Consider the following 27848-nt stretch of genomic DNA (forward strand, 5'->3'; position numbering starts at 1 on the left):
CATCATTATTTTACTCTTTTTGAGTCCCACCATGTGATGGCCCGTACAGGAGAGTTATAAAGCCCTGTCACTTAATCAGGTAATTTTGGAAGTGGATTTTGTAACCACCTGGTGGTTTCCTTTGCAACCTACAGGGATTTGCTCTTGTCAGAACCCGACGTGCTGTGGATTAGCTATTGCTACAGGACAACGTGTGCTCTCATTGAAATCCCCCCAGGGCCTGGGTTTTGACCCAAAGAAAATTTAATAAAATGGGCCCCTTGGGGATTGTAAATGTTGGAAGAATGAGAGAGAGGCTTGTATTAAAATCAGATCCTTATATGATCTTTTCCTGCTGTGTGTTTGATCTTTTGGTGAATTGTATTCTTTGTTAAGATCAAGTGGTATTTTTGATTAGAGAGTTTTCGATTTGAATGGGTGCTATTTATGAAGTGCTTCACTTTTCAAAGAAAAAAATTGGGTTTAGAACAAGAATGAACTTTCATTTAAGGATCTTGTCTAAATCTTCCTCGAAAGCTACGTTTTTTCCCTGGGACAGGTGGGCCTTTTCTTCATTTCCTCCGAGCCCTCCACTGTACAATATAATGACCTGTAAATAAGAGGGTTCATGACTTCTTGTAACCCCAGTTTCCCTGTGACAGTCTGTGGAGAACTGTGTGTGCATCATGAGGAACCTTTCCTATCACGTCCACAAAGAGGTCCCCGGAGCTGATAAGTACCAAGAACTAGATGCGGGTCAGAGCACGGGCACAGGAGGCTCTCAGAAGAAGAAGAAAGATGATGCTGGTTGTTTTGGTGGAAAAAAAGCTAAAGGTATGTGTTGCAGAGAGCTCAGAACTGGAAATGGGGTAAACGTTGCAGTGCAGTCCTGCTCTCGTTGCGCCTTCATCGTGCCAGCGTGGAGGGATGAGGTTTGGGGAGCTCCATGTTTGCAGTATCATGGCATGTGTTTATCCCTGTGTTGCATCACTACTAAATATTTGGGATTTTTTTTCCACGATTGATGTAGTTTTGTTTGGTTTTAAATAGGAGTGGTGCATGCTGACAGGTGACACTGCTGTTGGAAAAAGGTGGATGTGCTCTGCCTCCCCTGTGCCTTCCTGTGTTCTTACATCTGTCAGATCTATGCTTACTCCACTTGCTTGGCTGTGTTGCTTGTGTGCCAGGCTCAGGAGGCCAGGCCAGCATGCATCCATCCATCCCTGGGCATGGCACGCCTGGCTGGACATCTTCCATGCCCCCAGTCTCTCATACTTGAAAACAGACTGAAAGCCTCCCCTCCCACTCAGCCAAAATGTAAACCTCCTAATTCAGTCACTCTTTCAGTAATTTAAATTGCAAACATGATTTTGTAGCTTTTAATTGTCATTCACTTTTAGACCTGTTCTCTCCTCTGGGGCATGAGTGTTGCAAATGAGTTTCATTATAAGAGAGGATTAATAGTCTCAGTAAACCCCCTTCAATGTTTCCTTCACAAAGAGACACTCAAATTATATCCGTTTTCTTTGTTGTTTTAGAGAAACTGCTATTCTAGACTGAATTCTGTTTTCTTTGTTGTTTTAGAGAAATGAATATTCTGGATGAATTCAGAGATAAAGTAATTCAGTTTTCTATCTCGGCTTCATTCTCCTCATTCATGTGTACACACATCCTGCCTTATTGTTTATGGCCAGGTATCAGAAAGAGTTTTGGCCCTAAAAAGAGCTGACATGGAATTGTTTGAGCTTGACAGGCTGTGTGCTGCACATGACTCTCTCTGTGATCTGACCTGTGCACTATTCAAATGCTGTGTTTCCATGGGTGTTAGGGAAGTCATCAGTGGGAACTTGTTTCTGCAGACTAGTCTGTCATCAACCACATTTAAAGTGCTTCTTAGAAAAAAAAAAAATAAATGGATGGGAATCTTTTAATGACTGGGGGAGAAACTAAAGAGATGATACCACCTGGCTGGGCAGCCTGCTCTCCCAGTGAGTGAGTGCCCCTGCAGTGATGCCCTCTGGAAACTCGTGTGTGCTGGGGCTCCAGCCTGTTCTGCCCCTTGCAGTCCCTGTTGTTCTGTGGCTCCAGAGCAGCCCAGTCAGGGGGAACATTTTTGGCCATGAAGCTCGGGGTGCCCTGGGGGAGCAGGGCAGTGTGCTGGTGGAGGGCTGTCCCCATCCCCTCCAGGGCAGTGCCAGGGGGCTCTCAGGTGATGTCCTGAGTCGAGTGTCTGCTGCCTCTGGGCCGACCTGGAGAGGCACCTTCGGTGTCTGCACGCCCAGGGAGTGCTGGGTATCATCTGAAGCATCAAAGCATGTCTTTTTGGACAAATTGGCCTCACAATCATCTGATGCTGAGGATGAGCCTGTGGATCACAGTGAGCAGTGCAGGCACTCAGTGACAGCCTAGGTTTGTCTCTGTGTGTTCAGCAGGAAATTTCAATTTCCAAAGAAAATTTTAATGTTTTTTCCCCCTTTTTTGCAGTGCTCTTTTTAAAATGTGCTGTTCCCCAGAGGGAGATCAGCTGGTGATAATGCTGAGCTCACAGCTGCTGGGATGTAGGTCAGAAGGGTAGAGGGTAACAGACTGTTGTGTTTACAAAGTAAAAATTAAAATCCGTTTGTAAATGTGCTTTTAAAATCATAAAGAGAGGCTCCCTTATCTCGCTGTTAAATGTTTGTGGGTACTGGTCTGAACCTGCATTAATTTTTTCAGTCTAGGACTTTACAATAGATCAGTTCTTTGTCTCCCTTCTTGTTCGCTTAATCCTGCAGTGTTTCCATGTTTATTTTATTTCATGGTCATTGATCACAGCATTTCAAACACCTTTGCAAAGGGCTAGTCATCCTTCTGTCCCCTCAATTCTGTGAGCACCTTTTCATTTAATGAAAAGAGAAAGAAAAAAAACTGTGCAGAAAAAGATTGGGGTTTTTCAGCAGGAACAAAAGGGAGAAAGTGGAATATCTTGTTTTGATTGGGGTTTTTTAATTGATGAAACTTCTACAGTATTCTTATAATACTCAGGTTTTGAACCTATTCTGTGAAATTCTGCCTCTTTGTGACTGTTCCTTTGTATTTTCTTCATCCTGTAAATTTTTGTTTTCCTTTTGCTGCTTTTCTGGTAATTAGAGGAGTGGTTCAATCAAGGTGAGTCTGCAATACTTTCTTTCCTCATCGCCATAACATGCTTTGTTCAGCTTTCCCATGCAAGGCTAAGAGCTGACATGAAGGTCTCGTTCATCCACCTTCTCCTCTGCTCCCCCAGCACATCCTCCTGTTCATTGCAGCAGACAGAGGAATCCTCTGAGGGAGCTTTGGCAGCTTGGTCTGTCCACAGCACGAATAGAGATCCCAAGGTTTTCCTCCTTCCTGGTGTGAGTGCAGTGAGGGAGCTGATGTGCAGTGAGGGAGCTGATGTGCAGTGAGGGAGCTGATGTGCAGTGAGGGAGCTGATGTGAGGACCCCGAGAGAGGGCCCAGCACAGCGAGCACCTCCCCAGCCCTGTCACACCAGGAGTGGCCCTGCTGGCTGCTCTGGGCAGGGAGCCTGAGTGCCAGGAGTGCCAGCACCTGGGGGGTGTGTGCTCAGGGCTCCTGGGCAGTTTGGCTGCTTGGGCACTGACTGGGCTGCTGCAGCTTTGTTGCTTTGGAGCAGAAGAGGTGGGTGCAGCTGCCCCCAGTGCCTCAGGGGAGACACCCTTTAGTTTCTCATCCCAGCACAATAAGTAAAATTACAGCTGGAATACACAGGTCTCGAGGCTAAATCTTCCCTGCCTTCTCTGCTGGGAAGTCGATGGGCTGTGAGTGCCCTGGAGACTGTCACTGAGGCTGATTTGGGGGGTGAAGGCAGGGGCATTGTCAGCTTGTGACACTTGCTTCAGCTCGTGGGTTCTGGAGGGTTGAGCCAAAGGAGAATGCTGGAGAGAAAAAAACAAACAATAACTGCTGCACCCAACAAGTGGTGCTTGGTAGTGTTCTGCACAGATTGCAGACTGTGACTGGGGAGCTGGTGGAGGATGAGCTTGTTGGCAACACAGAGCTCAGCCTGTGCCTCCTGTCGCTCTGCAGTCGGGTCAGTGGGTGTATTAACAAGCACAGTATTGACGGGAGGGGTAGAGGAGGTGTTAAGGAGAATCACTTTCCATTACAACTTTTATTTTAACCAGTAAGAAAGCATTTGGGGATTATGCCGTCAGCAGAAGCAGTCTGGCTGCAAAGCTGGTTTGATTATCTGGTAAATCCAAACGACATTTGAGGAAGATCAGCAACAACATTTAGTGGTTAATAACACTGGGTCACACTTGAGAGTCTGTGCTGAGTTTCTGACAGATTGAAAATGCCGAAGGTCGTGTTTTGGTTGTTTCTTACATAATGAAAAGTAGTGAGGGGGGAGAGGGAAAGAATTTTAATCCCACTGTTTCAGAGACTGTAAATTGCATCTTGCACAAGCAAGTCTCATGTCAGGCAATTTTCCCAAACCAGAGTGCTGTGCCAGTTCCTACAGCCAGCTCTCATTAAACAGACCTGTCAGGCATGTTCAGAGCTCTGTCTGTCTCCTGGCAAAGTTTGGAGCTGTGCTTCTGATCCAACAGTGGCGGCTTTTCCCTGACGTGCCTTGGGCTGGAAAACTTGGAGAACCTGGGGATGCATCGAAGGGTAGACACTGAAATGTAAAAAACCAGGATGTTAAACTTCTCTTCCCCTGCACAGACGTGGCCATTGAGCATCCCTGTGGTGATGCACAGCAGCACACCCTGGATGGGAGGACCTGGGAAGGGACAACGTGTGCTCCATCCAAATGTCAGCCAAATACAAATACATACAGATGTGGGCTGTGTGTGTGTCCACATCCCTGTTGGGAACAAATGCAGGAGCACTGCCAGCAGGGTTGGGGGGCAGAGCAGCGTGTTCAGAGCTACAGAATCTGGTGGTGAAGCTGGTCATGTGCTGTCAGTTGGCATGGGGATGGCTGAGAGGTTTGCCATCAGTAGACTCTTGAACTTGTTAAATTTGGTCACCTTTTTAGAAACTCCAGTATTTGTGGTCCCTGTGAAAATCAAATGGGAGAAATACCAGCTGGGCTGCAGATTGAAACCTTTGCCTTTCTGGGTGGATTTGTTTTGGAGTCTTCTTACAGCTTGGTCACCTCCTCTCTCTACGAAAGCGCTGGAAAATGTCTGGGGTATCTCTGAAGCTAGCCTTGATGAAGCAAGCGATTTGTAGAGTTGGAGTCCCCTTGGTCAGAGCTGTGTGTTCTGAACTGCTGCCATGGGCAGACAGCTGGCCTGGCCTGCAGGGTGGGAGTGTCTCAGAGGGCTGAGGGACAAACAGCCAAGGCTGGGGGAAGCTGGGCCGTGTTCGCAGGCTGGCCCAGACCTGAGGGGCAGGGACTGCAGGGACACAGGTGGAAGGGGCTGTCTGAATGAAAGATGGGGTAGGAAATGAGCAGCTGCTTTGGCATTGCCAGCTCAGAAGAGGTAGCAGCCAACACTGCACTCCTGGACAGTCTCTTCCTTAACAAGCTGTGCATGGACACACAGTCCTTACTAAACACTGCCACTGGGAGGAAGGGAATTCTTCTGTGCCATCTCAGTTCTGCAGGGCTGATACCAATGCCAGATCCAGCCTTTAAATTATAGAGAGAACTTCTACAAGGAGTAGTTGTGTTGGGTAAGGTCTGGCTCTCTGAGTACGTGTTCTGAGGTTTAAACTGGTGCCAGAGACATAAAATTTGGAGTCATGTGAAAAATCTGGTTTGTCCTACTTGTAGATAAGATGGAGTCACATTTATTGGTCTGCCTTAAGTCTGTAATCTTTCCTAAATACTGACTTCCTTCCTTCAATGCTTTTTTTTTGTTTATTCCCTCTGCCCTGCTTTTTCCTGTCAGTGCTCTAAGGGTCAACAAGGGTTTGCAGCCAGTGACTGGGTTCAGCTGCTGTTTTGGAATGAGACATCCTTTGGTGATGTACAGCACCCTTTATCTCTGGTATTTGGTTCCCCAAACAACGTGTTCTCATTCTTTCATGGAGCAAAAGCTTGATGGGAGGCTGCAGAGTGCCTCTGATTCCTGTCCCTTCCTTTAGAAAAGACAGCTTTCAAAGGAGTGGCATGTGGTACCTGGCTGCAGGACCTTTTGGCAGCTTAGATGGGCTTTTACATGCTTTCATTAAGGAAATCACTTCAGATAAGCAGAACTTCTTAGATGCATGTTTTGGTTTGCACAGTAGTTGGAGTTGGCTGGCGTTGTGTTGGCATTTCAAACCAAAAGTGTGTGATTCCATCACTTCCCAAAGAAAGGGAGTAGATGGAATACTACCTTGAGGATGTTTTCCTTCTGATGTTATTTCTAAATATTCATATTGATACCTAAAAGCTCTAATTCTCCTCTATCCTGTACTCTGTGTGTTTATCCTTTTGTCAAGAGTAACCCACTGAATTCACTGTGCATGTACCAACCACCCCCCTGCTATGACAAGGCAGGGACTGGGCCTTTCCCATCTCGTGACCTATTGCCAGTCAAGAATCAGACTGATCTCATTACATTTTCAAGGATCATTTTCCTGTTTGCTTTTAAGCCTCCTGACTGGTGGAGCTTTCAGCCCTTTCTGCAGAGCCCCCATTAACAGTCTGGTGCAGTCCCTGTGCAGAAGCCACTTCTGGCAGCTTCAAACTGTGTTGTCTGAATTCATCCCATTGCACCTACCTCCCTGCTCTTGAGGGAGAGGGACTCAAGAACTTGATTTTTCCCTCTCAGAATAATTTGGGAAAGCTAAATTGTACAGTGCTGTCTTCAGAAGCCTTGCAGATTCCTGCAGTGCCTTCCAAATCTCTGTCTCTGCTGCCAGGATTCCTCTGATGGCAAAGTGCCTGCTTATCCCACAGCATCCATGTGGGCTCACCCAAGGCACTGTGTCTCCTTGGGGGGACAAGAAGAGATGAAAACTTCCCTCCCCAGCTGTTTACCTAACCTTGAATTCTCAGCCCAGCTAAAACTGAAGTCCTGGGTTTGTTCTGCTTTCTGTGAAGGATTGTATAAATTAAAGCTGATGTAATGGTTTAAAACTTTCTTAGCAAAAGTATGGAATATTTCCATTAGTTTTCAATAAATAGTAAAAATGACACTTTTATCGATTGAAGGGCAGTTCAAGGTTAAGTTGTTGGCTGCTGTCTGTACAATATATTAAATCTTCCTGCCTGGCAGTTGTGTTGAGAACAGAGGCTGCAAAGCAAGCCTGTTGGTCTTTTGCTCTGCTGCCAAGTTTTTGCTTCAACTGGGCTTCGAGTCTGTGTGAAAATAACAGGTAAATACTGGGCGGAGAGAGGCATGGCTTTGCCAAGAAGGGAAATGGCACAAATTTCCAAGAGTTTAGGAGTGAAGTGCTGGTCCTAAGCATGTTTGCAGATCAGCCTGCAAGCAGCACAGGTTTTTGTCCCTGAGTTGCTCATACAGAGGCCCAGCTGGACTGCAGGGCAGGTACACACAGTTATGAGTAACAGGCTGTGATTTGTATTCTGGGGCTGTATCTTCTGTCATCTCCTAGATGCACATGACAGTAACTTACCTGTCAGTATGCTGACAGTCTTTTCCATATCTTGTCTTCTGTTTTTTTGCACAGGAAAGAAGAATGGAGATTTGGACAGGAATTTTGATACACTTGATTTGCCTAAGCGGTCTGAAGCAGCAAAAGGTAATGCTAATGTTTGTGCTTTTGGAAGTCACAAGTAGCCTGGGAGCTGGAGGCTCTTAAAGGGATGTGAGACATGAGCATATCGGGCTGATCTCTCTTTTGTAGTCAGTTAATTGTACTGATGGCTGTGTCAGTGCATGCTGTTATCTAGGATTCAATCCTGGATAGAACCGGCTTTTATATAAAGCTGCTGAATTGGTGGAATCTTGTAGAAGTCTGTCTGGTTTGGTGTTAGGTGACTGTAGCTCCAGAGAGGGGGGAGTACATACTCTCTTTCTTTACAGCTCCATTTGTACCCCCCTTACAGACATGGCTGAAGGATTTATGCAATGGGTGAAGGTTCTTAGCACTGACATTTCCCTTCCCTGGCATCCCTGTCATTCCTCAATGTTCTGTCCATTGGAGGGGATGGCAGGGAGTGAGGGGATTTGCCTTTACTGATGGTCTTCCCCTGAACACAGTATTCCTCCCTGTCTGTAGTGAGCAGGACTTGCAGTTTTCCAAAATCAGGAGGTCCACAGAAAAATTCTTCTGCCCTGCCCTTCTGTATTTCAGGTCTGGCAGAGGTGAAATCTTTCACAATCTGCATTCCCTTCATGCGTGCATGGTACTTTTTTTAATTGGAGATTAGGAGGCGATTTGGGGTCTCGTCTGAATTCTTACAGCATTGGATGGTGTTTGGAGACTTGCACAGGTTTGGATTTGAAGTGTGTGTGCAGTGTCACTGCAAAGATTCGGCCATTGCCATGGCAACTGCCTCAGTGCCACCCTGCCAGCTCCCAGGGCACCCTCACCTGCATGAATACCCTCAACTACCTCAGTGTTCCTCAGAAGACAAATTTTAAACTCTTCCTGCGTCACTTCCAGAATTTGGGAGAGTATAAAGAGACAGTGTGACTCAGTGGGGAGAGCCATGGGTGTGGAATACCTGAATTGTGCTCTTTTTGTGACCTTGATCAAATCAACTTATTTGTGCTTCAGTTCTATTGCTGATATCTGAGGGCAGCAAGAGAGGCCAGTCTGAGATCCTTAGAGATGTGCTGATAGTCAGGGATGGTGGGATAATTACACATATTTAGTGCTGCACTTTCACTTAAATTCACAGTGAAGCTCTGGCTGATGATATGCAAGCTAATCCTAATATATAGTGCAAGCTATTCCTAAGATGTAGATGGATCCAATCTATTTACAGACACCCTTTACAGGGGATAGTTTCTAGTCTCATGTCTAAACACTCATTTTCATTTGGAGCATTATTGCACAAGATACAGTAAATCTGTACAAGATTTAAGATCCTAATGTACCTCTTAGCAGCTGCAGTGCCATCCTGTTGGGAGAGCTGCAGGAAACTTCTCCTTATCAACTTTCCCTGGAATGCCATCAGTTCAGGGCTGGGTGTTGATTACAGTGCAGAGCAAAGAGGTATCTTAAGGATGCAGGAAAAGAAAGGAATGCAAAATATAACAAGGGCTTCAGTGTTTCCATTCCTTTCTAAATGTCATTGGAATGTAGGTGCCACTAAAGGGAAAAGATGGAAATCAAGAATTTCTGTGAAGAAATCTATCTTGCCTAACTTTCTTTAAAATGAGATACAAATCTTCCATGAGGCTGTGGTAATGCAGAAGTGATGTGGCAGATCTGATGGGAGCCATATCTGTCTCTGAGCTTACACAGCTTGTTATCTTCTTCAGGTGGTAGAAATCTCACACTCTTGAAGAGGTTGTTCGATAATTTTGAGATACTCCCATTTAATCTAAGTCAAATAGACTGCATATCTCACGCTAGATAAAGTCAGGAGATTGCTCCCCATGCATTTTGAAAGAAGCCCTTTGACAAAAAAAAATGCATGAGAAATTATTCACTTGTGTGCCAAGAGTAAAAAACTCAAGTCAGTGATGCATTTTTGTTCACTTTTTTCCTGGTCGTTTCCTGCCAGGCATCTCGTTTACATGAGAGTTCCTGGATATTCAAGGTTCTAACAAGGTTGCTTGAACTTTGCATTGTTCAGTAAAATAAGGAAAATAAAATGGATGTTTTAAAACCCTTAAGAGCTCTGGTCTGATCTCTGCCATGGAGTATAATTGCCTCTGATGAGATCAGCTCTCAGCTGAGCAGAACCTCGTTACTAAGGTGGAAAAATCATGCAAGTTTTAATGATCAGAAGCACTCAGATTGAGTGACACAATGAAGTGCTATTTCAAAAATCAACAATTATAGATTAATCTCTTTCATGTATTATTAAAGCCATGTTAAAGGGAGTTTTCAGCTGGAATCTTTGTGGGCAAATGAAACTGCAGTAATAAGATTTGTTCGTGCAATGCAGCAAATGAACATTGTGGTAGTGAACAAATGTTGGGGTGTAGTGTTAAATTTCCTGTAATCTCATAGTCAACATCCATGGAGCTTATCTGGTGGATCTGCAGATGAGCTTTCAAGAACTTGACATCATGGTTTCCCTGCAAGACATTCTTAGGTGTGACCACTGAGCTTAGTTGAGTGTGCTTACGTTGCTGGAAAAACCATGACCTAGCAGCAGCAAACTAGTTCAGACCTATTTTCTACCATCTCTGGAAACTTTTGGTCTCCAGATTACTTTAATTGTAAGAATTTCATCTTGTTCTGTAGCCAACCATCATAAACCCAGAAACTTTTGCAGACTGTGGGTGGGGTCTGGCTGGTGTCTGTGTGGAAGGCAGAGGTTTCTCAGTCCTTCTTCAGGACACCTGTCCTGGTGGTACAACAGCTTAGGAATGTCTTCGTATTCTGAACAGTCCAAAGGGTCTTGTGAGTTATAACCTAGTTTAAATGCTAGTATTTTACTTTTTTCCCTGGAATTTGTTTGTTCTGGAGAGAAATGAATGAATGAAGGCAATTCTTTTTTTCAGAGTGATGGACTAGAGTCTCCTCCTGATTGCTCTTGGTTTTTTAATGGGAATTAGATTTTGCTGCAGCACATCATTTGAGCAGCCCTGAAACCATTTCTAAACCTTTAATAATTTTATGTGCTAGACATTCTGGCAGGGGAAAGCTTCCAGTTCAGGGTTGTTATCTGTGGTAAACTGGATAATGTCAGATGGGAGAACTTGCAGTGCTTTCAGAAGCTGTCTCATCTGATATTAAAAAGTAAATGTATATGCTCTGGCAGTGTCCAGGGTACTGCTGTCCTGATGAGGGAAGAGTGTGGAAGAGAAGCTTCTTGTTTCCTCTTTGTTGAAAGGAGCATATTTTTTCCTGATGGTCAGAGAGGGAGAGGATGCATTTCGGCGGGAAGCGATAAGAGCTTGCACAGAGGAGGGAACAGCTCTGACAGGAAATTATGAATGCTGTCCTCAGAACCTGCTAAATTTAGGACTTTCAGAAACTGCTGCTTCTGAGGGGAGGGGGGAAAGTCTTGCTGAAGTGCCTTCCCCGGTATGAAGTAGGTCAGTGGCAGTGGTGCTGCCTCCTCTGCACCGGCACAGCGATGCCGAGCTCTCCCGGGCACACGTGAAATCCAGGGCACAGCACAACTCCCTGGCTTTGTCAGAGTCCCTGTCTGTGAGCAGGAGCAGCACAACTGCTTGGTTTTGTCAGAGTCCCTGTCTGTGAGCAGGAGCAGTCCCCGTCTGTGAGCAGGAGCAGTGACAGGAGGCTCGTGCTCTGGGGAGGCATCAGGATGGCTCAGGTCTGTGTGGTGGAAAGCAGTGTCTCAGGTGAGAGGCTGCTACAGGGTTTGCTGAGAACAGTCAGGGTTGATGTGTGTCAGCCCTCGAAGATGCTGTAGAGGTGGGAGCATTTCATCCTCCTCATCTGGAGGTGTTGGATTGTCCACCACTGCTCCTCAGTGCTGGAGCATGGGAGGAGAAAGTCCAGAAGAGCAGAACAGCTTTTTATATGGAACCAGCATTAGGTTATTCCTGATTAAATCCAGCCCTCTGTGCTGTTTGGCCCAAGCAGATCTCATGGCTCATTGTTTATGCACACACACATCTGATGGCAGAACAGCTGATGCTCTGAGGTGCTTTGGGTGTTGAAGTTCAGCTCTAATTTCAGTTTCTCTCATTAGGGAGCTGAAAGTTTTCAGCCATAAGGAGATGTGCAGTTCCATTTTAGCCTGGTGGATGAGCTAACTCATTTTCTCCTTCAAATCAGTTATTGAAGTGGTTATTAATTCATCTTTTCTGTTTTGATTACTTAAGCTTACTTCCATTTTAATGGGAATGTATTTAGGAGAGCGTTGTACTGAAATACTGAACCATGCTAAAGCTGCCTGTAATGAACAAGTCTGTTTTGCTGCACCAGGGACCTCACAGAAAAGCTGAATTCATTTGAAAGCTCAGCTTTGTGTACACACTTACCCTGGTCAGCAGCCTGTGTAGGCAGGGAATGAGATTTTGGATGAACTTGTCAGCAGGTGAATTCCTTCTTCTCCATTATCTGAAATCCTCAGTCACTTCCCATGGAGCCTGATGCTGATGATAGATTTTCTATTCCAGAAGGTGAGTGTTTAAATTCCCTTATAAATCTTTGTATTACTGCTCCAGGAAATTAGACTTCCTGGCACTGTCAGGGTAATGACTTTAACTTAGTAGATTACAAAAGTGCCAGCAATTTGTCTTCAGCTAAAGGCAACATGTAGTGAAGGAGAGAGAAACTTCACTGAAGCTTTACTCTGGCTTTAGGTTTGTAATTAAGATTGGCTGCTGTTTGCATTTCACTGCCATTTAAATCTGCTTTCTTTAAATCTTTCCAAGTTGACTCAGGCACTCACCTGCCTTTTTGCAGCTCCCTTCAATCATTAATTTTAATTGTTGTATTGTGAATAAGTGAGTAGAACCGATTGATTAATGGTACCATCCAGACCCCTCCTGTGCCTGCTGGTGGAAATGGAGGGACTGGGGAGATCTGTGACAGGGAGGAACATGTTCTCGTATTAACACCTTTTCAGTATTTTGTGCACGTTGTTGAGAATTTCTGTCAGAATTATTAAGTATTTCTTATTCCTGTTGCTTTACTAATCTGAGTGTTCATTTTGGTCCCATGTGTTTTTCATAATGTACAAAGCAGTGAAAGATTTCTCATCTGTCTTCCAGTGGAGTCAGAGAAAATTTATTGCCTGGAATAGGAAAATTCCCATATGGAGCCTGCCTTTGCCAAACTTTCTCTGGCCTGGTACCTGTAAATTCCCATTCTTTTTCCCAACATTTGCAAGAAATTCAGAGCAGGCACATGTGGATTTTTCTTTTCTTGTTACACACTCTTTCCATAGCTGACTGCTAATTGCTCTGGAATACTCTGCCTTTGTTATAACCTTCTCTCATTCTCATGTTGAATGAGAATGTTCAGAGCTGGCTGACACGTGCACGAGTTGCTTCCTGGCCTGCTGAGCTGCGCTCTACAGGTGGAAGCTCCTTATTTGTGATCTTCATGGATCTGTTAAATTTTATTATGTAGAACATAAATTGTAAGTTTAGGGCTGCACTGGAGGGTTTGAAAGGTCATATGGGGAGATGCAGCTGGAATGTGAATTGGAAGTGCAGGAATACTGTTATGTTCCTGCCCTAGCATACCTTCTTCCAGTGGAAAGAATGAGTCTGAAATATCTTATTGTTGTTCTTAACATGACAACTCAAGCAATTGAATTGGTAACTGAGTTATTGAACAGTGGTGTTTTCATTTCAGGTACACTGGCCTAGGCCTGTAGGAGTTGTTGCTCACGTTGACACGCTGTGGCACCTTCTGTGTTCAGTGATGTGTGTTCTTCTTTCAGGAGTCACGTGTGGGGAGGTTTAATGGTTACTCAGTCTGGATTTCAAATGAAGTGCAAAATTCTGCTACCAACAGTTAACTTGAAAAGACTATTTTAAAGCAGAAAGTCATTCCAGTAGAGGTGTTGTTCTTTTTAGAGTTCTTTTGGATATTACAGGAAACACAAGTTCTCTGTAATCTTAGGATGAGGTGAGCAGTGATGGGCGGTGGTGACTCATCTGCAGAGATGAGAAGGTTTTTGACTTCTGTCTCAGTCCCAGTCCCAATATATACTCCAGGGTACCTAAAAGGAAACTTGCTGTAGGATTGTACCTGATTAGAACTGTTTTGCAGTTCTTGCTTGAGAGGTTTTATGTAGGCCAGCAAGGGAGGAGGAGTGAGTAGAAGGGTCTGCCTCACTTTGCAGGGACAGCTGAATTTAAAACCTACTGAATAAACCATGACACTGAGTTAGGAAGACAGATTTGTTTCTGAATTGTTTCAGGCTTTTCCTTCTGAATGAGAAAAATCTGACTCACCTCTAAGGTATTTTGGTTATCCTGGAAATAGTGAATCAACATCCACAGCTGCTCCTCCTCTTTATCCTTCTCTTGCGTTCTTGAATGTTTAGTCTTCCTCAGTGCATGGAGGGAAGAGCTGGCACTTGGAGGCAAGATTCCTCCTCTCCACCTCTAGGTCCTCTCACCTGTGGCTCTCGTGGGACTACAGAATAACTCCAGTAGTCACTTCTAGCTCCTCCTTGCCTGAGACTGGCACCTAAGAATATAGATCTGCTAGAATAACTAGCAGAATTTAAAAGGACTTTAAAAGACAAGAATCCCAGGTGGTAAATTCCCTTTCCAACTTGATGTGAATTTGTGGCCAAGTTATAAATGCACAGAAAATGAGACTTATGCATCTTAAACTAGAACAGCCTGTATGTACTTGCATAATAAGGTAGCCCATGAAAAACTAAACAGCAGGAGCTCCACTGGAGAACGTGGTAATTACAGCAGCTAATAGGGAGATGGAGTGATCTGGAGCTTCAGCAAAAGGCAGAGCTGGAAGGAGGAAAGTCTCATTTTTCCATTCCAACATCACTACTGACTTGCTGAGTGGCCTTAGGCAAGTGGATTGCCTTCAGATGCTGGGGCTGTAGTGAACCTGTTCAGGAAGTGTCTGCTACTTCCACTGTCTTCACTAGAAAAATACCTTCACTAAATAATAACAAGGATAATTGCCTTCACTGAAGTAATTAGTGTTTTCACTGCAGCTGTGATAACCAATGCAGATGGAGGGCACATGATACATTTGTAAAAACAGCAAAATTCTGCCAGAATATTGTGTATCCCAACTGTTGCTAGCACCACAGTGATATAAAAATTAAATAAAAACATAATTTCTGTTAAAGGTGCATAGTAGTATCTTGCCCCAATAGGATATTGTGGGAGTGGACTGAGGAGTTCATGTTGCAGAGAGTATTTTGAAAATACACAATGCTGTGAATTTGTTTTGTATTCTCACTATGCACTATACTGCACTTGCTGTGTGCTTATATGGAGAAGTTCAACTATTTTATTGATGATTGATTTATTATAGGTTGGTATGTACAGAAACCAGTGCATAAGTCCAGTGTTAGGTGTGCTCTTTGGCAATGCAAGATCTTAGCTCTTCAAACACTGCTTGGATTTTCATGTCCTTTCCGCTTGGTTAATATTTCTGATGGAAAAAATAGTGTTGGAAAGCTATAGTTGTCAGTCATATGTTTTTTCTTTTCACAGCTTTTCCTGTACTGTTTGCCCTGCTGAGAATGGTTAATACTCCTCCCTCCCCACACTTCAGGTTGTGTGTATGTTTTTGCATGTCTCATTTAGCATTTCTATTCTACAAGCAATTCTAATTGTTTCCCCAAAATAGAATGCCTGTTATTGCAGAGTGTAGCTCATTATACAGATGATGCTCAAGGACTTTATAAAATGAGAATGTGCCAAGAAAGCCTGCCAGGAATAAAAGCAGGAGTTGGTAGGGAGGTCCTTATCTCACATAAGTGTAAGTGCCTCAGTCTGGGGCTCAGTCACTGCAGAGAAAGACTCCTCCAGCCTGCAGCCCCGTTGAGTTGTATTGGCATCTGCTCTGCCACTGACTTGCAGTTAAGAAACAATAACAAGGAGACTCTTTTCCCCCTTTTAGCATAAGTGTGAAAAATGAGATGATACTTTGAAGAGAGGTACAAATCAAAGTTGTCCTGACAGCCTGGCCAGGATCACCGTGAAGCACAAGGAAGAGGAGCTGAGCTTCTGTCAGAACTCAGACAGTGAATTTCCTGTCAAAATCAATTACAGAAACTTTGCTGCACAAAGTTCCCGTTGTCTCTTGTGTCCATCAAAAGCACTGCAGCAAAGTTGTGCTGACAAAGCTGCTTGACAAGTTAAGAGAACAGCAGAAAGTTTCAGAACAGCTGAGGTAGAAAAATGGTGTGATGTTGATTTAAATCCCTTGCCAGATTTCCAGAACTAGTGTGAGCATAAGTAAAGGAAGTGGTTGTAGCTGCAGGTGAGCGTTCTGAAGGCTGTGCCTTCAGGAGGAGCAGGAATGTGGATGGCTGGCTGGGAGCCCTGCATGACTCTGCTGCTCTCAGAACTCAACTCCAGACAGACACCTCTCAAGTCTTGCTGAAAGCATTTGTCTGTCCCATCTGGTATTTCTTCTGCCCACAAAAGCACAGGCCAGTGCCCCTGATTAGCACTGGAGCAGGTTCCTCAGAGGGTCTTGAAGGGTTCTCTGTCACTGAAGGATTTCAGGACCTGACTGGACAAAAGCATAAATAACTTGGTGTGAACTGGGCATTGAGCCTGCTTGGAGCAGGAAGCTGGCCCAGGTGACCTCCCACGCTCTCTGTCGAGTTGTTCTCTGTGACTCTCACTAACTGATTACAAAGTCAGCCAGAAAAGGTATGTCTGCATAAAACCAGCACAGTTCTCCAAAACAACTTAATCCGTGACGCCTGGTTTAGTGACTCAGATGAGAAGAATGAGAGTCCATTTGCCCAAGGAGCTGGGAAAGGAGCATATATTCAAAATGCATCTTAATTGGGGTATATCAGCCTGCATCCCAAGATGTGGCTTATTTAAAAGATAGATATGTTTTTATTTAGAATATGTACCTTCTCTGGCACCTGCACAGTAAACCATGGAGTCCTCACAGCACTCTTAACCAGCCTTTGAGGGTCTGCTTATAACAGCTTATGATGGGGGAGAGTAAGGTGACTGAAAATGAAATAGTTGTGTGATTCTGAACTAATTGCAAATTGAGGGACTGGAGATCAGGCAGGGAGGCCTCCCTTACAGTGCAGCCAGGACAGGGAAGTACATGCATTTTCTCTACTTTTGCTTGAACAGTATTTATTATAGTTAATGGAGAGCTTTAATCATGGAGTTAATCTCAAAATTAAAATAAACTGGAATGTCAAATAACCTGTGCATTCTGAATTGCAGAAGCCACTGATGCTCATTAGTCAGACTGAAGCTGCAGTCATGTTTTGCAGAAGAACAAATAGAGAATCAAAAAATTAAGACTTCAGTTTTCTCAGCATTAATTTCTGGTGCCTGTACCTGCACAGCTGCTGCAGCCCCATTATCTGACTCATTACTTTGTAAACCACTCTGAGATATCGTGAATGTGAACGCTGCTGTGTAAAGCCATATTTATTTCTATAACCCCCAGTGCTCTGCACGGGCTTAAAAGCTCTCCCCTTCTCCCACATGACAGGGGAATGATGTGACTTAATGTGCCATATCCCTCTAACTGTGGATTGAAGAAAAACGACCTTGAACTGCGAGGCAGGCATTTACCTTGGAAAGCACCCCCTTAAATTTACCTGTCAGCTGGAGGCGGGGGGATCTCACCTCTGCACGGTTTAGAAGCAATGTCAGTCCAGCTGCTGGTTGCTCTGAGCCCACTGAGAGCTTGATTGCTGACCCAGGCCTTGTCAGTGATCACAGGGAATGTTGATCAGTGTGTGGTAGGAAGGAGAGTGTTTTCATTTCGGCCTCACAGACCATTAGTTCCAGCCCTGAATTTCCTGTGTCTTGATCATAGGGAAAATTGGAAATCTGTAATAGCATGAAATGTTATTTGTGTGTGCAGGAATAGACCCTGATTGGGGCAGATCTGGATGGAGGCTCTGTGAAGAGCAGTCCTTCCCCCTCGTGTCCAATTCAGTTGTGTTTAGCACACCTTGCTGTCTCTTTACTGAAAATATTGTTGCTTTTGTAGGAGACATTTAGAGAAACTTTGCATTCTCTTTTACCAGTAGCCTCAGTACAGTGTAAATACCTCCCGTGCTGTGACAGTCCACTTGAACAGGCTGAGTCTGGGTAAGCAAAGCTGAACAGTTGTGGGAAGGGAGGGGGACAGTGCTGCTGAAGTGAGCTGGGCATCACACAGTATTTCAGGGGCACCACAGTGTAAGATATTGAGCCATTGGAGTGTCCAAAGGAGGCAGTGAAGGTGGGGAAGGGCCTTGATTTAAAGCCGTGTGAGGACACTGAGGGCACTTGGTGTGTTCAGCTGGAGCAGAGGAGACTGAGGGGAGACCTCAGTGCAGTTCCAACTGCCTGGGCAGGGGCAGAGGAGGGGCAGGGACTGAGCTCTGCTCTGGGGGGACCAGGGACAGCACCCAGGGAAGGGCTGGAGCTGTGCCAGGGCAGGCTCAGGTTGGATCTCAGGCAAAGGTTCTTCCCCCAGAGGGTGGTTGGGCACTGCCCAGGCTCCCCAGGGCAGTGGGCACAGCCCCAAGGCTGCCAGAGCTCCAGGAGGGTTTGGCTGATCCTCTGGGGCACAGGGGGTGACTCTTGGGGATGGGTCTGTGCAGGGCCAGGAGTTGGACTGGATGATCCTTGTGGGTCCCTTCCAAATCAGTGTATTCTGTGAATCTGATGTAATCCAGTGAGTTTGGTTTTGAGACTTCTAAAATCACAACCAGCAAATCTATATATACTCAAATGATTGAGTATATAATGGCATCTTGTCCACCTGAGAGTTTAAAAATGATGAGCAAGAAAAACATCTCCAAAGAGTCATTCAGAGTATGAGGGGACAAGAGTAAGGTCTCCAGAAAGGATCTGCCTTAATTGCAGTGTCCCCAATGGCCCTTAAACACTTTGGAAACTGGAAGTCTGCATTCCTGGCAGATGCAGGATTCCCACTCCCCTTTTGGGGATACTTTGCCCGTTGAGTCATAAAACGTGGGAGCACACAAGGCAACCTGCAGATGTGTGAGAGGAGAGATAAGAACTGTGCAGGATGACTGAGGTGTTCCGTGCAGTGCAGTGTGTTTGGGATCTCAAGCAATGAGGAGCTGGGGGTGTTGGGAGCGTGAGGCCTAATCCCATTTATTCAATTACACGAGTGCTGCTTCCAGGAGAGTGCTTCAGTGTAGTGCTGGTGTCCAAAATATGAGACTTGGTAAAAGCATATGTGGCTTAGATTTGGGCAGTTCTGCAAGGTTTTGCTTGATAATTAAGTTCTAACAAGCACATCCCCTGCAAGTCTGCCAGACCTGCCTGCTGAAAGCAGTGCCGAGATCAGACCCTTCAGCATTAAACTGTATTGGCAGTTTTCTGCAGGGCTGGATCCCAGTTTCCCTGAAACACTTCAAATGTGGTGCCAGTTGTGTCACTGAAATCTGGAGCCCTATTTCTGTGTCCAGCTCTGGACTCACATGGCCCGTGAGAAGCCACCAGGGCATTGGCAGCACTGCCTCGGGTGTAGGAAGGGTTAGAAATGGGTACAGTCCATAACATGTGGAAATTGCTGTACTCTTGAGGAAGTATCTCACCTTATTTACATTTATACTGACCTTTTCAGAGTTTTCTATAGGCATGAACAACCTCCACAGTAAATGTCAGCCTCTGCTTAGAATCTTTTACACGGGTAGTTTTAAACTCAATTTTTAATTGCATAATATTACCATAAGAAAGCTGCATTGACATTGAAAACTGTCCTAGACAAAGTGGCTATTGGGGTGGGATCTTTTCACTATTTTAACAGCCATGAAGTGGTTTCAAAGAAGCTGTCAGAGTTGCTTTGAGGTAGTGGCTGCTGTGGCTTTGTTGTAAAATTTCTCCTATGATTTCGTGGTGGTTTGGGAATGCGTGCCATTGCTGTGGGATGGTGAAGATGGGGCCAGGCTGCAGTTGGATGCTGTGTAATGTTCCCCTTTGCCTCTTGAAAAATGCCTGTGTGCTCCCTCTATTCATTTCAGCTAAGTGTCTCATTCATTGCCACACGCTGGGGCCCCAGTCTCTTCTCTTCTTCTTTTTAATTTGCATATAGATTTATTTGTGGCTGTACTATGTGTGTGTGTTGGGCCAGCTAAGGCTTCAGGGAGCTACTTCTCTCCAGATCATGTTGTCCTATCTCACATTCTAGTCCAAATTTAAGTTTTATAGCAAGACCTGTGTTTCCAAGAAACCTTTAATTCTGTAGGCAGAGCTGGTTTTGTGTTGTTTCTGCCTGTGATTGTCTGATACTCAGGCAGTACACCAAACAGCAGGCAGGTTTTCATTTCATACAAACTTACCTGGTTTTTCAAAAAGCTGCAGAGAATGGTTGGCAGAAAGGGCAGGAGTATCCATTCACTCCACACCTTCGATGTGGTGTGTCCAGTGTGTCCCAGTTCAAATGAAGGAGGAGCAGCAGCGCCTTCTCTTACCTTCCATCATCTCTGGTCCCTGCCTGGATATGGTGCTTTGAGGACAGGTGCAGAATCTCTGTTCTTGAAGGCATTAAGGTTTCTGGCTTACACTGAAATCCAGGAGAATTCAGTACCCAAATACTGTACCTTAAAAAACTGGGCTTGTAAGGTCCATTTTTTGTTAGAGAAGTTGAAGAAAACCTTCTGTTCGTGCTGCTCCCACTCTGGCCTGACATTTATTTGACATTGAAAACATCAAATTCTTTTTCTTGGATGCTTGGGAGATACTTGCCTGACAGCAGTGCAGTGACTGTAATTGAGACAGATTAGAAGCACTGGGCTGCCTTTGGGTGCATGAGGCAGCTTTCATGAAATGGAGAGAGGAATTGAAACACACTTTTGACTTTGGAAGCTCGAGCAGGAACTAATTAGCAATTTCAGGACACAAACAGGAGGGAGTGTTTGGGTTGGCATATAATAAATTATTTATTAACATGAGGGAGTCTTTCCATATGGCAGTTGCTTATAAAATGCTTATAAAGGCAAGATTGCAGGACTTTGCCTGTAAAGAACCAAACAGGCTTCGGTCCCAGTGCTGGTGATTGGGAACCACTGACCTTTCATTTCTGCAGGCTAAGACTGGCCCTGCTGGCTTCTGCTCAGCTTGGGTTCTGATAAGCTCTCCTCAAAAAAAAGATGAGTTGTTTATACCCAAATATTTCCTTCCTGTTGGAATGTATTTTGAGATGTTTCATGTTTCTGTGAGGGTAGATCCACTGGAGAAGAGAGAGATTTATTCTTCCTCCTTATTTGAGGAATTCAAGCTGTGGAGCTCTGCAGCCCTTCACTGCCTTAAGCAGACAGGCCTCTAACGAGCAGCTGAATTGATATGAATAACCAAATACCTGTGTAATGGCTTATGACCATTTATGAGACTTTATATAAAAATCATGATGAGAGGTGGAGGTATAATAAGACTCTGTGAAGCATGAGTAACCCAGAAAGAAGCTTTCAAATTGGCTTCTGAGCGGAGTTTGGTGTCTGAAAGATTTGGGTGTTTCCTTGAACTTGTTTTTCCCTTGGCACTGAAGATAAAACTGAGACAGGCTGGGAGAACCTGGAGCAGAGGGCCCTGGGCAGCAGGGGTGCTCTGATGGGCAGGGCAGAGGGCCCTGGGCAGCAGGGGTGCTCTGATGGGCAGGGCAGAGGGCCCTGGGCAGCAGGGGTGCTCTGATGGGCAGGCAGTGGAAGCCCCCCAGTCCCACCCTGCTGAGGCAGTCCTGTTGCTGTGCATTCCCGAGCCATGGAGGGGTTGGGGTTGCCCTGCTGGCTGGTTTTAGTGCCAGCTCCCCAGTGCAGAGAGAGGCTGATGGCAGGAGGTGCTGGGGGTCTGGAGCAGTGTGGCTGCTGCACCCAGGCAGAACTGGTCTCTGGCTGCAGTCCCCCCTGACCCAGCCAAGGAGGGTCAGCACTCAGTGGGACCATACCCAGCCTCATCCAGTGCATTTCATCCACTCCCTTGGGGACAGGAAAGAAGGTACTGGGAGGTCTGCAGAGGTAAGAAACTGTTCTCTCTGCTTTTTTCACCTTTCTTGCATAACTCTGGGGGGGTGTGGATATTTATCTAAACAAGTATTAACATGCAGGGGTTTTATTTTGCCATGCAGCTGTAGTGTTTCTTCCCTTTGCTGTGCTTCCCAATTTGCTGGCATTTTATGACAGAAATTTTATAAAGCTGTTCAATATCTAAAGAGTTCTGAATAATGTCAGAACCTTTGAATAAAATAAATATATTTAAGTGGCATCTGGAGCCAAGAACTAATGCATGATTCCTTTTGCAGTAAGCTTTCCTCTGCAGACAGGTTTCTACTACTGAGCTGGGAGGAAACTAAAAGCTCGTTAGCTTTCTGGAGTCAGAGCAGCTGATTGGCATCTGGAACTGCAAAGCTGAGTTTTACAGGGGCTTGAGGCCAAAAAAGGGCAATTTGGAACACATGATCCATGGTTAAACACACACAGAAGACCAGAAGAAAGAAAATGGTAGGTTCAGGCAGCCACAAGTTAAAGGAAGAAGTCCCTTAACAATGCTGTTGATTTTCAGTGATGACTGTAGTTCTGAGGCAGTTTTGTGTTACGAGGCTCTTGGACTTATTGGTAAGATACTGACAGCAACACATTGTATTTTATTACTGGATGTAGCTGTGGTGTAATTTTTTTTTAATGTGCTTCAGGGGATCACTCAGTATCTCTCTCTTTAATAAACACATTTTGTACACTAAGCTCAAACCTGCTGATGGTTGGGCTGGACAATTAGGCATCTGCCCTAGTCATGGGGTCTCTCCAGCTGCATCCCATGGCAGCTGGGATCAGAAAGCAGGGTGTACTTTAGGGGCTGGAGGTTGAGCTTGTAAGGAAAACATTTTTTGCCTCGTTTTGGTTTTCTCAGTTTAAGGAAAAGTCCCTGAAAACACATGTGTTCTGGCATGGGTACAGGAATGCACAGTTGTAAAAGCATGTTTGTTTATATAGTATGAAAAGTAATAATTTTCCTCGAGTTCCCAATCCTCATTAGCTTTGCCAGCCATCTTTCTATTTCTCTTTTCCCTTTGGGAAAGCTTGGCTAAATGGAAAAGATTTGAAATATGCTCCAAAAAGCAGTGGATTCAAGCCTTACCAAGGCAGAGAGTAAACATGTTCTAGCCTAGAGATTCCTGCATTTAAAAGCTTTCCCTGTTGAGAAGAAAGGTCCGTTTCCCACCTGCTTGTACCTGGTGAGGCTCTCTGTAGTGTTGTCTCCTTCCCGCGTTTCCAGAGTGGCAGTGGGGAAGTGATCTCTGGCAGTGCTGTGGGTTTGCATTGTTGTGGCATTCCCACAGTTCTTGGCTTGGGCTTACACTCTGAGGACAGCACCTTACACGGTCCTGAGCCTGTGCCTTTGCTCCTGGTGTCGCTGGCCCAGGTGCCAGGGGCCCAGGTGCCAGGGCCAGCCAAGCTGGGCAGGCTGGGCAGTGTTCTTGGCTCTGGCCTGGACTGGGCAGGCCTTGCAATTGCTCTCTGGGGCTGAAAAGGAGGAGTGACAAAACAGAAGCTGTTTGGTGACACAAACAAGGAGACACCCCTCCGGGCGTGTGAGCGGTCACCAGGCACTGCCATCTGGGTCCTTTCAGGGAGGAGAAAGGAAACCAGTCAGTCATGTAATTCTGGGCCCTCTCCGAGGCAGGAGCAGACACAGAAGCCCCCGTGGTCAGCAGGAGCAGCAGCAGCGCCGGGATCTGAGAGAATAAGCGTGGATGTTTGACCTTGTCACTGTCGTTCTAATATTCCTGTGATGTAGCAGACAGCATCTGGAAATTCAGGTTTTCCCTCCCAGGGAAACATAACATGATCAATGCCACGCTTGGTATTGATCTCGTGTGCATGGGCCAGATTGCTGTCTGGTTAAGAAGTCCCCAGTGCCATGCAGATCATCCCTGTGCCCAGCTCCTTCTGCTCTGGGCTGTCAGAGGTGTGAGCCCAGCCAGAAGGAGCTTCCCTGGAGGGAGCAGGCAGGATTGCCCACGTCCAGGAGCATTGCTGCTCTGCTGGCATATTGATCTGCTGTCAGGGAGATCACCAGCCTGATAAGCCTAAGCAGCCTTTTGTCTTAAAACACTGTAGTGTTTGACACAAGAGTAAGGGACAACCAGTAAGAAAGACTACCCTAGACACAGCATTTCTGTGGGAGGAGTGTTCACTCCAGCTTAGTCTCAGGTCTGCCTGAGTGGCAGGAGCACTGACCCTCTGCACAGCTGGCAGTGCCACACGGGGAAACCCTCCAGAGCTGGCACAGCTTACATATGTGAGCCAGGATTTTGAACCAAGCCCCACTGTGAGCTGTTGCAGTGGTGCTGCAGGGCCTGGGCTGCGTTCTGGGAACTTGCAAACACCGTGGTAAGCTGATGATGGGATTGTGTTTGATGTGTAGCTCACAAAGCAGAGACTCCTGCGTGCATTCTGAGGATATGAGAGGGGAGAGAATGTTATCTAATGCTTGATTTTTAGATACAAATTACATTTCAAAACAGACTTGCTTTTGGAATAATGGGATTGTCCTGCATTCAGTAATCACTGAAATAAATAAAAATAACTTCAGATTAGAGGAGCTGGCAAGAGAGCAAGTGTTAACATTTCATGTACTGTACTGAGAGTCTCCAAGGTCAGATGCAAGTCTTCTGGGACTGGGGTAAAGAAAGCTATTTACATGCACTCTCCATTTTAATCATTCAGCCAAAGGGCTTAATGTTAACTCCGATCCAAAGCATTGTTGCTTGTAACAATGGTGTTTCTCAAAAAAACCCAAATAAAAAACATTGCCAAAGGTGACCTACAAATGCTTCAATGTGCTGCAGTTCACCCACGTGCCTCCTCTCCCTGTCTCATTGCACATCTTCAGCAGCTCTCCCATCCTGCCTCAGCCTGGCTGCCGGGGATTCCCTGCCCTTCCCTTCCTGGCAGCCCCTCGGGACAGAGCATTCCCCGTGGAACCAGCAGCTTGGGTAGTGCTCCAGTTATCTGCAGCAACTTCCAGATCCTTATTAAGTATTGGTCCTCCAGAGCCTCTGCAGCTGATTAGTGAGGAGAGAAGGCAGTTAACAGCACATCTCCAGTTGCCAAGAGACTTAGCTGCATATGCTTGAAAAAGACTTTGTATTGGGCAGCCTGTCAAACACTGCTGGGAGAAGTGCTGCTTGCGGGTCCTTTGGAAAGGGAAAACTGTATTAGCTTTAAAATGTGTGCTCACAGAAAACAGAAGTGCTGGAACTCACACAAGGTCAAAATGGGTTGTGTTTAATTGAGCCACCTCTCTGTTGAATTGCATATTCTTTGGATATGAAGTGGAATATAACCAACCTTTTACAAAGCGTGCTCTGTAAGAGAGGGTACTTTGATGACAGCTTGTACAGCTTGGGAAATGTAAAGAATAATAGAAATAACAAAAGACAGTTTGCTTTCCCAGGCACCCCTGTTTCTCCTGCACTCCCTTGCCCTCCCGTTTCCTTTCCTTGCTGCCTTTCTGTCTTCCCTGCAGTCAGCCCTGTGTTGTTTTTTTGCATACCTGCACACTTGGTAGTGCTGGTAACATTCCTGTTACATCCTTTGGGGTGGAGGTTTGCTTGCTTCCCTTTATAACTGGCATGCCATTAGTGCTTTCATTGTGGGAGTATGTGGTAAGCTGGGAAGAGTTTACATCATTTTAGAGCTTTTGTGTGACTTAGTAGATTAGTTGGAAAGGTCACACACTGTGGTGTTCGTTTGCTAAATAGAAAAACTCTTCTTAAGCATTCCCTCAAGCCTGATTTGAGTCTCATGTGTCCCATATTATTCCGGTGGTTCTTTTCAGTATTATTCAAAGGCTGTTCTGCCTGTCTTCAGAGCTCCTGCTCGGTGGTGGATGCTGCATTCGTGATTGAATCTCTGCAGTGAGTGCCATCGCTGTCCTGACTTGCACTGTACCTTGAAGTGAAAGCCACAGGGACTGTTCAGAACTTTCCCCCTGTTATTTTGTGTTCATTGCTTGCAGTTTGCTGTGCCTCAGCTGTGTGACACTCAGTATTCTGCCTGTCTCTGCATTCTCCAGTAGCCATGCCAAGGCTCTGGCTCTCTCGGAGCTGGCTGTGTCCTCGCTGCTGTTAAGCCTTTCAATTAGAAGAATCTTGCAAGTTTATGTTGGCATTCAAGCTGCTTTGTGCACCGGGTGCTGAAGCACAGCATTACAGATGGAATGGAGCTGATGGGTCAGGTTTTTTAGGGATCTGGTTACTGTTTTTGTAGAAGTAACCAGTGGCCTCCCCAGCCTTCTGTGGGGTTTTCCATTCCTCTGCTGAGAAAGCACAGCACGGAGTGAGGCGTTCTGGGAGGGCAGGGTTGAACTGCCCTGCTTTGCTGCTCACGTGTTCTGAAAACATTTCTGTGGCAGATAATTCTGAGCTCTGGTGTAGACTGGCAGACAATGGAGTGCACAGGCTGGGATGCAGGTACCAGCCGGCTGTCAGCAGAGGGCAGGAGTCCAAGGGCTGCGGAGCTTTCCTTTTGTGCAGAAGCTAATTGTTCGTTTCTTTTACTGACGTGATTCTTTACTTTTTTTTTTTCTCTTTTTTTTTTTCTTTTGGCTCACAGCTTCCTGGTTGCTGAGGGAGCTGCTCTCTTTACTCTGCAAAGTCTGTTAGTAGTGACCTTGCAGGGAAGGCGCGTTCCGGGCTCCTCTCGCCCCATCTGCCGGTCGCTGCCGCCGCTGCTGGGATTGCCCAGCACAGCAGCCCCTGAGCTCCCCGGCCTGCCCTCCCCTCGGGGCTGGGGCACGGAGGGCACCTCTGGCTGTGGTGGCATCCCAAAAGGAGTCCGGGTGGTGCTGCACCTTCTCTGCCTTGGGGACCCGAGTGCAGTAAGTGAGAATCAAACCACTGGTGGGCACCTGCCTGTGCCCACTGCAAGGATGAGTTGCTGCCAGGGTTCACTTAAGTGTTGGTTTGGTTTTTCTTCCCCCTAGGATTAGACGTTGTTGTTTTCCTGCAGTGTTGCTAGCATCCTTCCAGCTCCTTATGAAATTTGCCACTGTTTTACACAGCAGCCCAGGGGGTTTGTATGGCTAGGAAGGGAAGCAGCCTGTTTCTGCTGCAGCAGATCTCTCATCTGACCAGTGTACATGTGGGTGTAATTTCCCGTGCCTGTAGGAGGGGAATAAATCCTAAATGGAATGGGTGGTGAAGGGGGATAGATTTAGCAGCCTTGCTCCGGAGAGAGTTGTCTGAAGTTGGGCTCAAGCAGGTGTATCAGGGATGGGCACCTGGTGCAGTGTCCTGTGTTCTTGCCAGAGTGGAGCTAAGGACAGGCACAGGATCAGCATTGCCAGGATGAAAGCAAATAGTTTTGTGGAGAAGATAATCCAGAACTGCTGCATCATTCTCATCACAGGGACTGAGGGTTGAAGGGATGGAGATGGCTAATCAACCCCAGCTCATTCCTCAGGTGTTTTCAGGACTGACACTGCTGTCTGTGCTGTCACTGTTCTGTGGGCAAGTGGAGGATAATCCACGTGCCACCTCCTGGTAGTGGAGCCTCACACAGAACTAATCCATTGGCCAGTTTTTAGCAGCTCTGCTGTGAAGAAGCTCATCTTCCTTTTTCTCAGAAAGATGGGACTGGTGGAGGTGAGTCTCAGTGGAAGGTGTTCCTCTGTGACAGGGCTGTGGTCGCTGGGGGATGCTCAGACCCTGCTCACAGTGCCATCAGTGTTCCAGGTGTGTCTCTGAAAGGCAAAAGCTGACACAGGGAACTTGTTTACTCTGCAGTGAAAAAAAAAGCAATAAATGACTTATCTCTGTGCTTTTCCAGGAGGAGACAGTGTAGATTCCAGCTCAGCACAAATCCATAACTGATGGAAAAGTTTCATTTATTCGAGGAAAATTATCTTTTTAAGGGCAGTGCTGAGTCTGGGCTGTGGTTAAAACAACTTTTTAAAGACCAAGAAAAACAGCGGATGTTGTTGTCGTTTGGTGTATTATCTATCACTAAGGACCCTCTTTCCTCATTTTCATTAAAAAAAATGGATATAGGCAGTTAGCCATATATTGCATAAAAGTAGCATTACCTGAAAAAATAACTAAGATGATCTTGAAATTAAGAAGATCAGTTTTGAAGAGAAGCAGGTGCTTAATGGAGGTGAGACCAGCTGTGCTTCCAGGAACGTGCTTGAAACGCTTCGTGGAAAAATGTTAGAG

General features: G+C 45.7%; 1 protein-coding gene across 14 annotated transcripts in view; it reads left to right on the forward strand.

Moving 5' to 3' along the window:
* ARVCF (ARVCF delta catenin family member) overlaps window positions 1-27848 on the forward strand; it is a 236322-nt gene that overhangs the window by 189961 nt on the left and 18513 nt on the right. For 11 of the 14 annotated variants that reach the window (XM_039378914.1, XM_039378916.1, XM_039378913.1 and 8 more), the window contains 3 exons: window positions 642-813; window positions 3109-3126; window positions 7596-7667. In XM_039378914.1, coding sequence (XP_039234848.1) covers window positions 642-813; window positions 3109-3126; window positions 7596-7667 — 262 coding nt within the window. The remainder of the gene's footprint in view (window positions 1-641; window positions 814-3108; window positions 3127-7595; window positions 7668-27848) is intronic. The other 3 variants (XM_039378908.1, XM_039378909.1, XM_039378917.1) reach the window with 1 other exon arrangement.

Source organism: Pipra filicauda, unplaced genomic scaffold (assembly GCF_003945595.2).
Source record: "Pipra filicauda isolate LSUMZ 115617 unplaced genomic scaffold, ASM394559v2 scaffold14_size4853619_pilon, whole genome shotgun sequence".
Lineage (NCBI taxonomy): Eukaryota > Metazoa > Chordata > Aves > Passeriformes > Pipridae > Pipra > Pipra filicauda.